Below are 13,771 nucleotides of genomic sequence, written 5' to 3'. Positions count from 1 at the left end.
TACATTACACAGTTCAACTTTTAAAACTATATGTACTGCTTTTAGCAATAAAAATTAAACATAATATTTATTTAGCCAAAACTGTAATAGAACCTCATGAAGAGGATGGAGAGGGGAAGCATAAGTCTGTGTTTGGAAGGGTTTACAAAAGTTAAATCCAAAGTGGGAGTCACAAGACAGTGTCTAAAATGGAAAATCAAGGAAGCAATATAATCTGGCATTTTAGAAATATGCAGTAAACAATAGATGAAATAGCTTAAAAAGTTGGAAGGATTGCTTATGAAAGTCAGCAAAGGAAAGAGGGTGAATTTGAGTAAGGACCCAGCATTTTCTGCTCTGGCAGACAAAGGTCTTATTTCCATACTATATAAAAGGTCTTGCAAATCTAGGAGAAACAGGAGTATATAACCTAATAGAAAATAGTCAAAAGATACACTCAGGCAATTAGTAGGACAGATGGTCAATATTCAAGTAAAAAATGTTTAACATCTGAAAAGATAACATATTTTCACCAGATTTGCAAAAAACTGATAATACATATTGTTGGCAAGAGTGTAGAGAATCAGGAGCTCTGTTATTGCTGACATAGTTTAAATTAATATATATTTAGAGAGTAATATAGCACTAACAAAATTTTAAAAGCATGTATGCCCTTTGGCCCCCCAGTCTACTCTGCCAATATATTTGCATAAGTGTATGAGGATATATATATACAAGGATGCTCATTGTAATGTTACAACAGCAAAAAGTTAGGGATAACCTACATGATATCAGTAAAATTCTGGTTAATTACACTGTAGTACACCCACACATATATATCTCCCCCCATCTATAGACAGCTCTTCCTGGGTAGGAGATAGGTCACTGCCTTTGCCTAGTGTTAAACAAATGGTCTTTAATAGTGCTCTTATCTTCTCTGTTATTTATTAACTTTCCTATTCTGTTGTTTATTTTAATGTTAAGGTGGTTCTGAGAGTAACTAAACTCTCTTTAAGCTCCTTAAGTTTTGCCTTACTGTGCTGGCTGTCATATTTGCTGGACTTTAGAGATATTCCCTGGAAGACTTGTCTGCCTTTCACCCATCAGCAGCCTTGGCCCAGACTATGAAGAGGAATAGTAAACTCTTCTTGTTAACAGTCCTCAGAATACAGCAGTTTTCTTTTTCAGGAATTCCCCTTTTGTCAAAAAACACTTTTCTTTGTTCATTCTCCATCTTTTTCTTAAAATTCAAATTAATTGGAAGAGAGGAGATAGATACTACAGTTGTGATTCAGAGTTCAAAGGACAGATAAAAGTATAGAAGGCAAAGTCTTTATCTACCCCTTGACTTGCATCCATCCAGGTCCCTGCCCTGGGACCGCCAGTGGCATCAGTTTCTATTTGTCCTTCTAGAGGTATTCTGTTTATAGAGAAGCAAAGACATTTTTTTTTTTCTTTCTTTTTCACATCAGAGCATTTTGACAGTTCCTTCTCCACAAACTCTTTGGGCTTTTGCCAGGCTCTCTCCCTCAGTTTTGTCTGAGAGGGTCTTTGTTTTGTTCAGCAGAGGCGCTGTGATCAGTGTGGTAGGTGAGACATAATGAGGAAAAAGCAGGTACACCATCCTTCTCTCTTTCCTTCATGAAGTGCCCCAGAGACGTTCCAGGGTCTGGGGAGCTGGTTACAAACAGAGGTTTGTCTGTGGTAGGCGTTAGAGTCTAGTGTCTGGATTTCATTCTGTCACTCTGGCTGCCTCTTCCGAGTCTCCGCTGTGGGCCTCAGCTCTCTTCTCTCTGAAACGCTTGCTTGTTGATGATTCTGCTTTTTTCATTTTACAGTTAGGCGGTGTCATTTCCTTCCAAGGTTACTATCCCTATGCTAATAATTCTACAGAATTTATTTCTAGCCCAGATTTCTTTCCTGAGCTTCAGACCCAAATACCAACTACCATGCTATGCTTTCAGTATCCTCACTTAACTGCCCCTTACGTGGCATGTCCAAAGCCAGGCTCACCTTCTTCGCTGCAGCTTGAGTCTTCTCTCTCTCAGAGTGGCACCCAGATTCACAAACTTGGGTGTCAGCTTCAACTCTGCCTCCCTCGCCCTCACCCCCTGAATGCTTCTTACCTGTATCTCCTTCTCTTCATCCAAGGCAGCTAATAATTACTCACAATCTTGATTTACAGTTCACCTCTTTCCTAGTAAAGAAAAGGTTGGCGATTATATTCCTGTCCATTATTTCTAATACACGAGTTGTCATCCAGCGTGTCACTCAGCTGCCATGAAAAGCACAGGCTCTCAACCTTCGGCCTGTTCATTCTGTCTCATACCTATATATCTGGAGAAGCAAGTCTGAACACTTTGGTCGTGATGATTTAGATCACAGTTTGATGACTATGGTAACATCTCACCCTACCCTATGCTGTCTCTTATATGCTCATCTTATTTTTATATCAATTGGTAAAATTGTTTTTTCCCAAGGATAATTCCTGTGCACCCTCATTGCAGGCTTTGGGGACACTGCTTTACTCTGTGGTACTGTAGGTGCGTGTGTTTAGTGTCTCGTCACCAGGGTCCACGTCTTTGCCTTTAGAGATGTTTGTTCTACTCCTGTCTACCAGTTCCTAAAGGACATAAAAATGGGAAGATGTGTAGAGGGTGGAGATTAGTCGATGAGGAGAGAACTCTTTCACTTTACACATTTCTGTGTTATTTCATTTTATTTTTTACAACTAGCATCTGCGTAAGGTTGAAAGGGAATGTAGAGAAATAAGATAGTAGAAATAGGTGAACGTCTTACTTAAATGTCCTTTTATAGTAGCAAAACTTAAAAATATGTTGTACAATCCTAGTAGGGACTTTGCTTAAAGTTCATGTTTTCTTTTCAATAAATTATTTATATCCAAATTTATCTTCAGCCATCAGGTTCACAGTTGATAAATAAATGAAATCTCTGGCATTTTAACCATATATGCAAATTGTCAACTTTTAAAACAATTCTGTGCCAATACCCACCTGTTGCTCTGGATTCTCTGTATTGCCAGCTTGTAATCTGTCAGTTGTTTTACTTGTACATTTCAAAGGTGGCTGCTTGGACTCGTGAGATGAGTGTGGACTCTGGAGTCAGACACCTCAGACTCTGGACTCTGGCACGTGTTAGCTGAGAGAACCGTTCTGATCGAGTTTCTTAACTTTCTTAGTCCTCCTCTCCTGTACATTGGAGATGACCGTAGTCACCTGACAGAGTTGTGAAAATTAAGTCAGAGAGGATCATAGACGTGAAGCATCTAGTGCTGAGCTTCAGACAGAGGTGACACTTGATCACTATTAGCTTTTTGCTTCCTCTCCCCACCCCCTTTGATTAACTTGGTATAGAGTTTATGAACTCATTTCTACCTGATGTATAATTCTGATAGAGGCAGATATGTAAAGTTATTTTGGTAATACCCTGACACTACCCTGCTAGGGAACCTTTGGCTATTCTTTCTACAGCGTAAGCTTGTACTATTCATCCTTCTATCTGGTGCCACTCACCTTTCCTCTGTTTTCACAACGCAGCCCTTGGTGTGACCTCTGCTGTATGTAACTCAGGGGGTTTCAAACTTCAGTGTGTTACCGGTAGTGTACTACTACTCTCTAAAAATTACTCCAGAACTTAGCAACTGAGAACCATGTGTCATCTCACAGTTTCTGTGAGTCATGTGTTTGGGAGTGACTTAGTTGGATGGTTCTGGCTTAGGTGCTCTCAAGAGATTTTGGGTGAGAGCCACAGATGCAGCATCCAAAGATTTGATTGGGGCTGGTGTATCCCCTTCCAAAAGGCCCTCTCCCTTGGCTTTTGTCTAGGGCCTGCAGTTCCTCACCAGCTGTGGGTATGAGTCCTCATTTCCTTGCCATCTGGGCCTGTCCATTGAGGTGCTCAGTGTACTCACGACATGCAAGGAAGTGATCTGTGAGAGCAAGGAGGGAGTCCCAGTGCCTTTTACGACCTAGTCAGTCTCTGAAGTCCCCTCACCATTGCCTCTGCCTTACTCTGTTCATTAGAAGCAAGTCACTCAGTGCAGCCCACACACAAAGGGAGGGGTATTAAGTTCTGCCTTTTGAGGGGAGGATTGTCAAAGGATTTGTGGACCTGTTTGAAAACCACCACACCTGGGGTGGTGGCTGAAAGGTGAGATTCTCAAGGCCTATTTCAGATCTAGTGATGGGTTGGTCTGCTTTAAATAGTCTTAATTGGTTGCACCTCCCTGTCTTTGCTCACATATATGGAGCACACATAGCCAGCCCATTTTCAACTGCATAAATCCAGTTACCTCCATGGTGCCCACTACCCCAGACATAAGTGAGCTCTCCCTCCCTTGAATCCCGATAGTATTACATTTTTTTTTCCTGCTCTTTGGTTCTAATCACTTTAGCTCTGATGTTTTAGTGCTGCACTGCTAGTAGGGATTTAAAAAACAATCGCTTTCATTTGACCTCTCTTGCCAGCAGAACTACGACAACCCTGTGATAGGCATTCTGCTGCTCAGGATTTCAAAGCAGTGTGGTCATTAGAATGCTGAGGAGCCTGGCTCAGACCACACTTCTTGGTAGTTAGTACTTTCCTGCAGGCATTTGTCAAACAAATGAGTTCCTGTTGTGGGCCAGGCTTGGTTTCAAGGATGCAGTAGTGAAGGGAGACAGACGTGCTCACTGTGGATGAGGACAGACACAACAGTGAACTGGTAAACAGAAATGTATTATCACAACTTGAAAGACAGTCTAGGAAGGAAGTAAAGATTGCGATGATGTAAAACAAAGGAGACCTACTTAGATGAGCTTTTTAGAGAATCTGCCTGAGTCTTGAAGGATGAAAAGGAAAAAAGACTCTAAGGAAGGAAAGAGCTTAGTATGTTCTAATATCTGAGAGAAATCAGGGTGGCTGGAGCTGAGGTTGGAGGGTAGGCAGAGGCTGCCATGGCCGTGGTCAGGGTTTCATTCTAAATGCAGTGTCCTAAGCTGTGTTAGTATGATATCCAACTTGGCGCTCTTCTGATTTAGCATTTGTAGAAATAACTGGGGGGTTCAAATTATAGCTACAAGTCCAACTATGATGGATTGGAAAAACGAGATTCCTGTGTTAGCTTGACAGAGGGAAATTAAGAAAGAACTCAAGCCTGAAAGGTTGTCAGGGAGGCTATCTTCTCATCTCAGAACAGAAAATGTGGGAATGACCACAACAGCAATAGGAAGTATTTATGTTGGGGATAAAAGTGCTCCTGCCTTTAGGGATGATCCAGTATTCTAGACAGGAAGGCTCTTCATCTTGATTACATGTTTTTAGCTCTGAGCTGTCTGTGGGTCAGATACCATGCCTTTCAGCTGTTAGCTGCTGATTCAGTTCTAGATCAGACCTGGTGGACAAGGACAAACGCAGGGAGAGCCCCAACTTCCTTTTCCCATAGCGAGCTGCTGCTCGTTTCCCAAACCACGTTCCAGCCTTGCCTCCTGTAGGCTGTATAGTATACTGGGTGCTGGGAGACTAGTTCTGGCCATATTCCCCATGGAAAGATAGTAGGACCTTGGAAGATCTTTTCCTCTCTTTTTCTGGTTTCCATTTGTTTGCAGGAGGGTTGTATAAGATGACCTGTAAAATTCTGTTATTTTCTGAAATCTCATATTAGCCCAGGCCCTAATGCTGTGACCTGCTTCTGAACTCACAGCAGGTGTTTGTGCAACAATTTACTATTTCCCCTTATTCTGTGTGATGGGTAGTCAGCTTGAAGTGGTTTTATTCAAAATCTTCTTATAGAATTACTTGGAATTATCACGATGCAGTTCATTGTGACTATACAAGTTTTGATTTGCAGAATTAGAACCCCTAGGTAGTTACTGAATCACACTAAGTCTAATCACAAACTATTCCTGTTTAAATCTGATTTCTGTGTTCAAGATAGCAAAATATAATTCAGAGTATAATTCACAATAGCAAAATATCATCCTCTTCTGGGACCTCTGCTTTTTTCGTAAGATAAAATTAAAGTATTTAGTATTAGGTAACAAAACTACTTGATAATTACCCTGGATTTCCATTTCTTAGATGTGGACTACTAAACATTATCAGTGAATCAATTATCTAAGAGAAAATTTATATTGCAACCATGGAATATAAATATATCTTCATTAAATATAATGTTTAATAACCTGTATTGGGGGAATTGTGTGTGTGTTTGTTTTTTAGCTCTTCAGAGAAGTAAGAATAATGAAGATTTTAAATCATCCAAACATAGGTACTTTCTGCTTTCTTAAATACTTTTGGGTCTAAATGCATTCTTGAAAGTATGTCATAAAGCTAAACATATATTCCAGGAGTGACAGGAGATTTCTTCCCTTCTCCCAGCCCAGGTACACTTTTAGAATATATATGTATATATATATTGATCACTTTTGTTAACTTTTTGAAATTACTAAAGATAGGTTAAAAGATTAATGTAAAGCTTTAATTCAGTAGAAACATATGTAATCAGATTATAATTTTCTAATTTTTAATATATTAGAAAATGTCATAATTGTACTTAATTTATAGATAGAGAAGAGGGAATTATAGTAAGTTAGAGTTACGATTTTCAAAGGTGTAAAACCTTCTGCTCTAGCTGTGTTCCTAAGAAAATACTGGTATATTGAATCATATTTTAAAAGCAATAGGGAACTAGCTAGCCAACTCTGGATTTCAAATTCCAACTTCCCACCAAAAAAATACTGCCAAGAACTAGCTAACTTAAACCTTTTTGTTTTGTTTTTTAATTACTTACGTTGTACCCTGATTAGAGTTCTCTATACTTACTACTAAATGACATCTTTGAAAATATAAATTTCTAAAAATTTAAATTCCCATTGGATTAAAATAGTTTACACAGAAGAGCCAGTATTTGCATTGGAATTTTATTTTATTTTATTTTATTTATTTATTTATTTTTTGGCCGGGCCACGTGGTTTGTAGGATCTTAGTTCCCTGACCAGGGCTCGAACCCCAGCCCCCTGCAGTGGAAGCTAGGAGTCCTAACCACTGGACTGCCAGGGAATTCCCCTTGCATTGGAATTTTAGAAAGCTGTTATTTATATGTTGATGGTTTACCAGCATATATGCCTCAAATTTCTTTAAATAATTTTTCTTAACAGCCTGAACATATATCATCTTAAAAATGATATGGTACTTTTATTCACCAGTTCGACAAACACATCCAATACTGTGTAAGGTACTTTATTTGATCTAATACTCTGTGTTAAAGCATCAGAAAATAACCCACAATATAAGAGATTAGCATTCTCCCTCCCTGCTCCCTTTTTTGCTAAATTTAATTGTAAAGTATGTATTACCAAAGTAGATACAGGAGATAGTGATTTGATAGCTTGAGAGTGTAACTTCAGTTTCATTTAAAATTTTTATATTTCTGATTGATTTGTTATGGTTTTATGAATTAGCAGTAATAGAAATATTATTTGTATCTGTAACAAGAGACTGCTATAGTAGTCACACTGACCCATTGAAAATAATTCTTTTTGAAAAGTTCTTTTCAATTATGTATAGTATAATCCCTTCTACTTTGCCAACTCTGGCTTTAGAATAGAAACAAAAGAACCTCCTTAGGAATTCCCTGGCAGTCCAGTGGTTAGGACTCCACACTCTCACTGACAGGGGCTCAGGTTGGATCCCTGGTCGGGGAGCTTAAGATCCTGCATGGCACAGCCAAAATAAATAAATAAATAAAATAAAATACATCTTTAAGAAAAAGAAAAGAAACAAAAGGACCTTGTTCTCTGAGAATTGTGATGTTTCCCAAGCAACAGAAGTCTCAAGTGGAATTATATGTATCCTTAAAGCCATAATGACAAGTGAATGGACTTGCACTTTTAGGAATAGAACAGATATAGACGTAATACAGGAGGATGAAATGAGAGCAGATACACTTCACTAGACTGCTGAGTGCACCCTGAAGTTACACCGTTTGAGCACCCAGAAACTATGTTTATTTTTATGGAATTCCATGTTTTTATAAAATATTTTCTGCTGTTGTAATATATTATAAATTTTCCTAAAAGAATTTTTTAGAGGGCCAGCTATTAAAATCTTTAACAGGAAAAAGTTACTTTTTGTAGTTATAGTTTATATGTACATAGTACTGTGCATATGGACATTTGTTTCTTTTTCTCCTGTATCTTCTCCCCTCCCCTAGTGAAGTTATTCGAAGTCATTGAAACTGACAAAACACTCTACCTAATCATGGAGTATGCCAGTGGAGGTAAGAAACTTATAAATTGTTTTTCTTTCTTTCTTCCCTTTTAGAAGAATACACAACCACACAGCCCACACGGATAATGGTTAAAGTTTCACTTAATATTCAGAATCATAATACACTAGAATGAGAATCAGGAAGGCTGATTCCTAGCAGTTCTGTGGGTTGCTATTAAGTGTTTCATTATTAGCATCATTAATTGATAATATGCAAATACTTGGATTTTTCTTATTATGGTATAACATAAAATTTACTGTTTTAACCATTTCAAGTGTATAGTTCTGTGGCATTAAGTACATTCACATTGTTAACCATTATCGTCATCCATCTTCAGAACTTTTTCATTTTCCCAAAATGAAACCCTGTCTCCATTAAACAGTAACTCCCCATCCTCCCTCCACCCAGCCCCTGGCAACCACCATTCTGCTTTCTTTCTGTATGAATTTGACTACTCTAGGGACCTCATATGAGTGGGATCATACAGTATTTGTCCTTTTGTGACTTCCTGTTTCACTTAGCGTAATGTCCTTAAGGTTCATCCATTTAGTAGCCTGTGTCAGAATTTCTTTCTTTATCGAGGTTGAATAATATTCCATTGTGTATATATAGCACATTTTGTTTGTTCCAGTACTTGAATTTTCAAAACTATCAGTGCATTAGCCTATTTGAAATAAATGTGTACTGCATGTTGGATGGATGTCTTTATCAGATTTTTATGTCATTGGTGTCCATCATTTCCCAAGGCCAGAAATGGTGTTCACCATGTTTATGGTTAGACTTCCCTAAAATAAAGATTAAGGGCTGGTAATTATTTGCCTATAAGGTTGTATACATGTAGACATTTTTATGAAATGAATGTATATCGCTGTTATCTTTTACAAAGATTTTTATTTTAGGGTTATTGTTGGGCTATGCTTGTAGTTTTTGGACTGTGTGAGTTTTCATTGTTTGTGAAAGGCAGAAGCTTTCTTGTTTGTCTTTGTATGTTCCCTGTCTCTAGCATAGTGCCTGGCACATAGCAGATACTCAGCAAATAAGAATTGAACTGAATTAATGAAATTATAAACTACTGGAGACATACTCTATTTAACTCTACAGTATAGATTAAATTGTTTTGATTATAGTAGAGTTTTGTTTTGTTAGCACTTTGATCCAGGATGCAGAACCTGGAGACAGAAAGTTGAATCACAGCCTCACTGTGGTGAGTTAACCATTAAATAAAAGATTGTAAACCTGTTGTGGGCAGAGCAGGCACACCCCTGGCACCACTTTTTCATGCTCCTAATTCCTAATTAGTTGTGTGCTCCATCTTTTAAAGGTGTGCTTTGAGAATCTAGTTGGGATTTTCGCAGTTGGGCAGTAGGAAGAGCTGAAGGTTAACTGTAGAACCGTAAGCTGTACGGAGTTCGAGTGCTGTCTACTCATCTACGGTTCTTAATCTTTTCATTTGTGTAGCCACTGCAGTGTACAAGTGCTTTTTCCTCTTACCTGGTCTCCTTTGACTTTCGAATGCCTCGGTGATGTGGCCAGGCAGTGAGCGATGGGCTTTTACCCTTGAGGAATTGGAGGCTGGGAAATCTCACTGTGGTCATGTTGCCAGGCCTGGAGCCCAGCCTTCCAACACCATATAGCCTCTACTGATTGGTCAGTCAGTCATGGCTTTCCGTTCCCATCTATTTTAGGTACTAGAGATTGCTCTGTGTAGGAGGAGTCAGAAACATCTGAGAATCTGAGAAGTGTCCATCCAGGAGGAGGATGGACTCCAGAAAAGACAGACATGGAGTCGATCCAGCCAGTGCCTGTCATTGGCAGTGTGACCTCATAAGTTACATGTCTCTGAGCTTCTTACTGGGCACGGGAGCACAGCCCTCCTTTGAGGGCTCAGTGCCGTTGCTCAGCATTATAACAGCACTGATTGGTGGTGGTGATGGTTTATTGGCTTGGGCCATTTGTTTTAATCAGCTCAGCAAAGCACCATCTCCAGGGCAGCTGTTTTATTGGTGATACGTTTGCCATTTTGAACAACAAACGTTTCATTAAATTGGCTACCTAGGGACTTCCCTGGTGGTCCAGTGGGTAAGACTCCGTGCTCCCAATGCAGGGGGCCCAGGTTCCATCCCTGGTCGGGGAACTAGATCCCACATGCATGCCGCAGCTGAGAGTTCGCATGCCGCAACTAAGAGTCTGCATGCCACGACCAAGAAGCCCGCATGCTGCAACTAAGACCCCATGCAGCCTAAATAAATAAATAAAAATTTTTTTAAAAAATGGTTACCTACTCCTCCCCAGCCTCGTATTTTTCAATTTGGTACAATCATGGAATTTTAGAATTGGAAGGAATCTTAGAAGTCATCCAGGGCAATTGCCTAATTTTTACAGATGAACCTAAAGCTCTGAATGGTTTTTCTATGCCGGTGGTTTCATCACTGGTTATAGTGGCAGGACCTGAACTAAAACCAAGGGCTTTCTGAACTGTCCTGTCCAGTGTCCTTTCATCAACCACATGGGCCGTGACCTGGGCAGGGAGGGCCACTGTTTGCAATTTTTTCTCCTAATAAATAATAGCCTTGAGAGGTTTTCAATTCAGCTGCTTAATCTGAGTGTTAATGCATTCTTAATAAGGGGAAAAATAAGCAATCTGGGTTGTATTTCTGGTTTATAACTTAGTGACTGTGAGTTTATGGTTCCAAAATCTCTTAACAGATTTATATTGCATTTGAATTTTAAAATATCTTAAAATTATATTGACAGACTTGGACTTTATCTGTGTGACTCTACAACTACTGGGTTTAATCCATTACATTTTTCTAAAAAGTCAAAACTGTTCCATATGTTATGCACGCATCTTTGTTTTCACTTTTTAACCACTTGTTTTGACATAGTATATTATTCTGCAAATAGAAAGGTCATTCTCATAGAAAATACTGACATTTTACTGAGCTGACATTTAATTTTATAATTCATCATAGTTAAATGAATTGTGTAATGTAAATTAACAATAGGTAATTCCTTTTAAAAGATCATTAGGCAGTCAGTGATAACTTGAAAATATTTATACCCATTTATTATTTTAAAATTTATTCAAAGTTAGGGCTAAAAGTTTAAGTCAGAGATATTAATGTACAGTTCAGAATAACCTTTTCCTCAACAATATTTAAGTCCTGAAACTAAGCGTTTTTTAAGTATCAAAATATTTTAGTTAACTGTTGTCACTAAGCTGATGGAAATATTCTTTATTTGTATGAAGTAAATGTGATTTTTTTCCCAAACACATTTTATATCCAGTTTGCTAAATTAGTACTCTTTGTTGATTTCAGAGGTGTTTCTTTACTCCAAATTGATAAGCAATTGGCAGTACTGATAGGTTCCTTGAAATGTCACTTCTCTTCCCTGAGGAATTAATACTGTGTAAACTACCACCTAGACGTCCACCAGTGAGTTCTGTTGGCTTTTCCTTTACACTGTGTCCTGAATCTCCCCACTTGTCAGCACCACTGCCATTTCCCACTCTAGGCCCGGCCACCCTCTCTCTTGTCCTGAATATTGCGCTCATCCCAGTCGGTTTCCCGGTCCCTTCCTCAGCCCTAACCCTCTTCTCCCTCTAGCAGCCAGAAGCCAGTCATTTCATATTCTCCTCTGCTTCTCCTCTCACTTGGAACAGCACCCACAGGACTCTTCTTGTTCTCGCTTCTCCTACCATCTCTGTGCTTGTTCACTACCTCCCTTTTCCCTTGTTCACGCTTCTCCAGCCTCGTGGCCTCCTTGCTCTTGTCTCTGTCTAGAATCTTTCTCCCAGATAACTAGTGTCCACTCCCTCACAGTAGTCAGCACAATGCTTACACACACAAACACACTTCCTGTTTCTTTCCCCTGACTTTTCTCCACAGTACTTTTTATCATCTTATATACTGTATATTCATTTGTTTGTTTATTATCTGTCTACCCCCTCCTAGAATGTAAACTCCATGAGGAAAAGGACTTTGCTTTGTTCACTGCTATGTTTCCCCAGAGCCTAGAACGGTTCTCAGCAGTTAGTAGACACTCAATAATTATTTGTTGAATGAATGAGTATATTCAGGAAATGCTTTTTTGTCATGGTCCTATAGTGAAGACATCTTCTTTTAATACAAATCACTTAACCATTTTAACTTTCACTTTTCATTGCCAAGTTTTTATTAAAGCATACTGGAAATATAACCTTTAAAATAAAAGTTTTATAATTTAAACATGAGAATTTAATGTTAAGGTTTATCTTTAGCTTAAAAGATTTTATCTATAAACTTTGCCTATTGTTAAGGCTAAGTTCAGATTCCACATATTTCTGTTTATTTTCATACCTATATTTTAAAAATTAAAATTAGAGCGGGCTTCCCTGGTGGCTCAGTGGTTGAGAGTCAGCCTGCCGATGCAGGGGACCGGGTTCGTGCCCCAGTCCGGGAAGATCCCACATGCCATGGAGCGGCTGGGCCCGTGAGCTGTGGTCGCTGAGCCTGCGCGTCCGGAGCCTGTGCTCCGCAGCGGGAGAGGCCACAACAGTGAGAGGCCCGCGTACCGCAAAATAAATAAATAAAATTTTAAAAATTAAAATTAGAGCATTGCTAAAAGTGAAACATTTTCAGTTTATGGGAAGGTTAATGCTCAGAAGTAGGACTTCTGCTTACTTTTATTTCTCTCAATTATAGGTGAAGTGTTTGACTATTTGGTTGCACATGGAAGAATGAAGGAAAAAGAAGCAAGAGCTAAATTTAGACAGGTATGGATTGCTGCACCTTTAATTTATTGATTTAATATGTTTTCTTGCTTAAACCCTAAAGCAAACAAGTGTTTGTCTCTATAAATGTCAGAAGGCCTATAGAATGGATCAGGGTTTGGCCATTCAGTTCAACACAACAAAAATATATTAAGTGCTCTCATGCCTAAGGCACTGTGCTAGAGGCAACCATGGGTTCTGGTTCTAGCTTTGTAATTGAAATTTTAGTCCCACTCTTGTGGGTTTTTTTAGTCCCACTCTTAACCTTAGTTTTTTGACAGTTGAGCCTTAAAAAACAAGAGCCTTGCAAACACTTGAGATTGCATTAAAGAAAACCATTCCCAAGTTTTAGCAAGAAGTGGCACAATCCCAAAATTCATTATTAGTTTTGTCTTATATAAGCCAAAAACAAACAGAACTTAACCTGTGAATTAATGGCTTACCTTTTTGCTTGCTTTACCCCATGGCCTTAAAGAGACACTCATTTTAATAAATAGGTTTTAAGCATAAAGGTGACTTAACTCTAATAACAATTACTATTTATTGAATGATCATTACCTGCTAAATATTGGGATAAGTGTTTTGCCTACATTAATGTAAATCTTGGAGCAGCCTTGTGAGTAAAGAGTATTATGCCCATTTGCTAAAGATAAGGAAACTGAGGCACAGGAAGACTAAATAATTTGCCCAAAATTTGATGACTGGCAAGTAGGAAACCTACCACTGAGTCAGAGACAGGTCTAAAATTCTTAATCATTATGATGTGGTCT

The 13,771-nt window shown here is 38.7% G+C and overlaps 1 protein-coding gene across 5 annotated transcripts in view; it reads left to right on the top strand.

Moving 5' to 3' along the window:
* The window catches only part of MARK3 (microtubule affinity regulating kinase 3), an 87,694-nt gene that overhangs the window by 39,827 nt on the left and 34,096 nt on the right, over positions 1–13,771 (top strand). For all 5 annotated transcript variants that reach the window (XM_065871703.1, XM_065871704.1, XM_065871705.1 and 2 more), the window contains 3 exons: positions 6,199–6,247; positions 8,192–8,257; positions 12,934–13,004. In XM_065871703.1, the coding sequence (XP_065727775.1) occupies positions 6,220–6,247; positions 8,192–8,257; positions 12,934–13,004 (165 nt within the window). In that variant the 5' untranslated portion in view covers positions 6,199–6,219. The remainder of the gene's footprint in view (positions 1–6,198; positions 6,248–8,191; positions 8,258–12,933; positions 13,005–13,771) is intronic.

Source organism: Phocoena phocoena, chromosome 2 (assembly GCF_963924675.1).
Source record: "Phocoena phocoena chromosome 2, mPhoPho1.1, whole genome shotgun sequence".
Lineage (NCBI taxonomy): Eukaryota > Metazoa > Chordata > Mammalia > Artiodactyla > Phocoenidae > Phocoena > Phocoena phocoena.
Note: the sequence above shows the minus strand (reverse complement) of the source record. Positions and strands in the feature narration are given on the sequence as shown.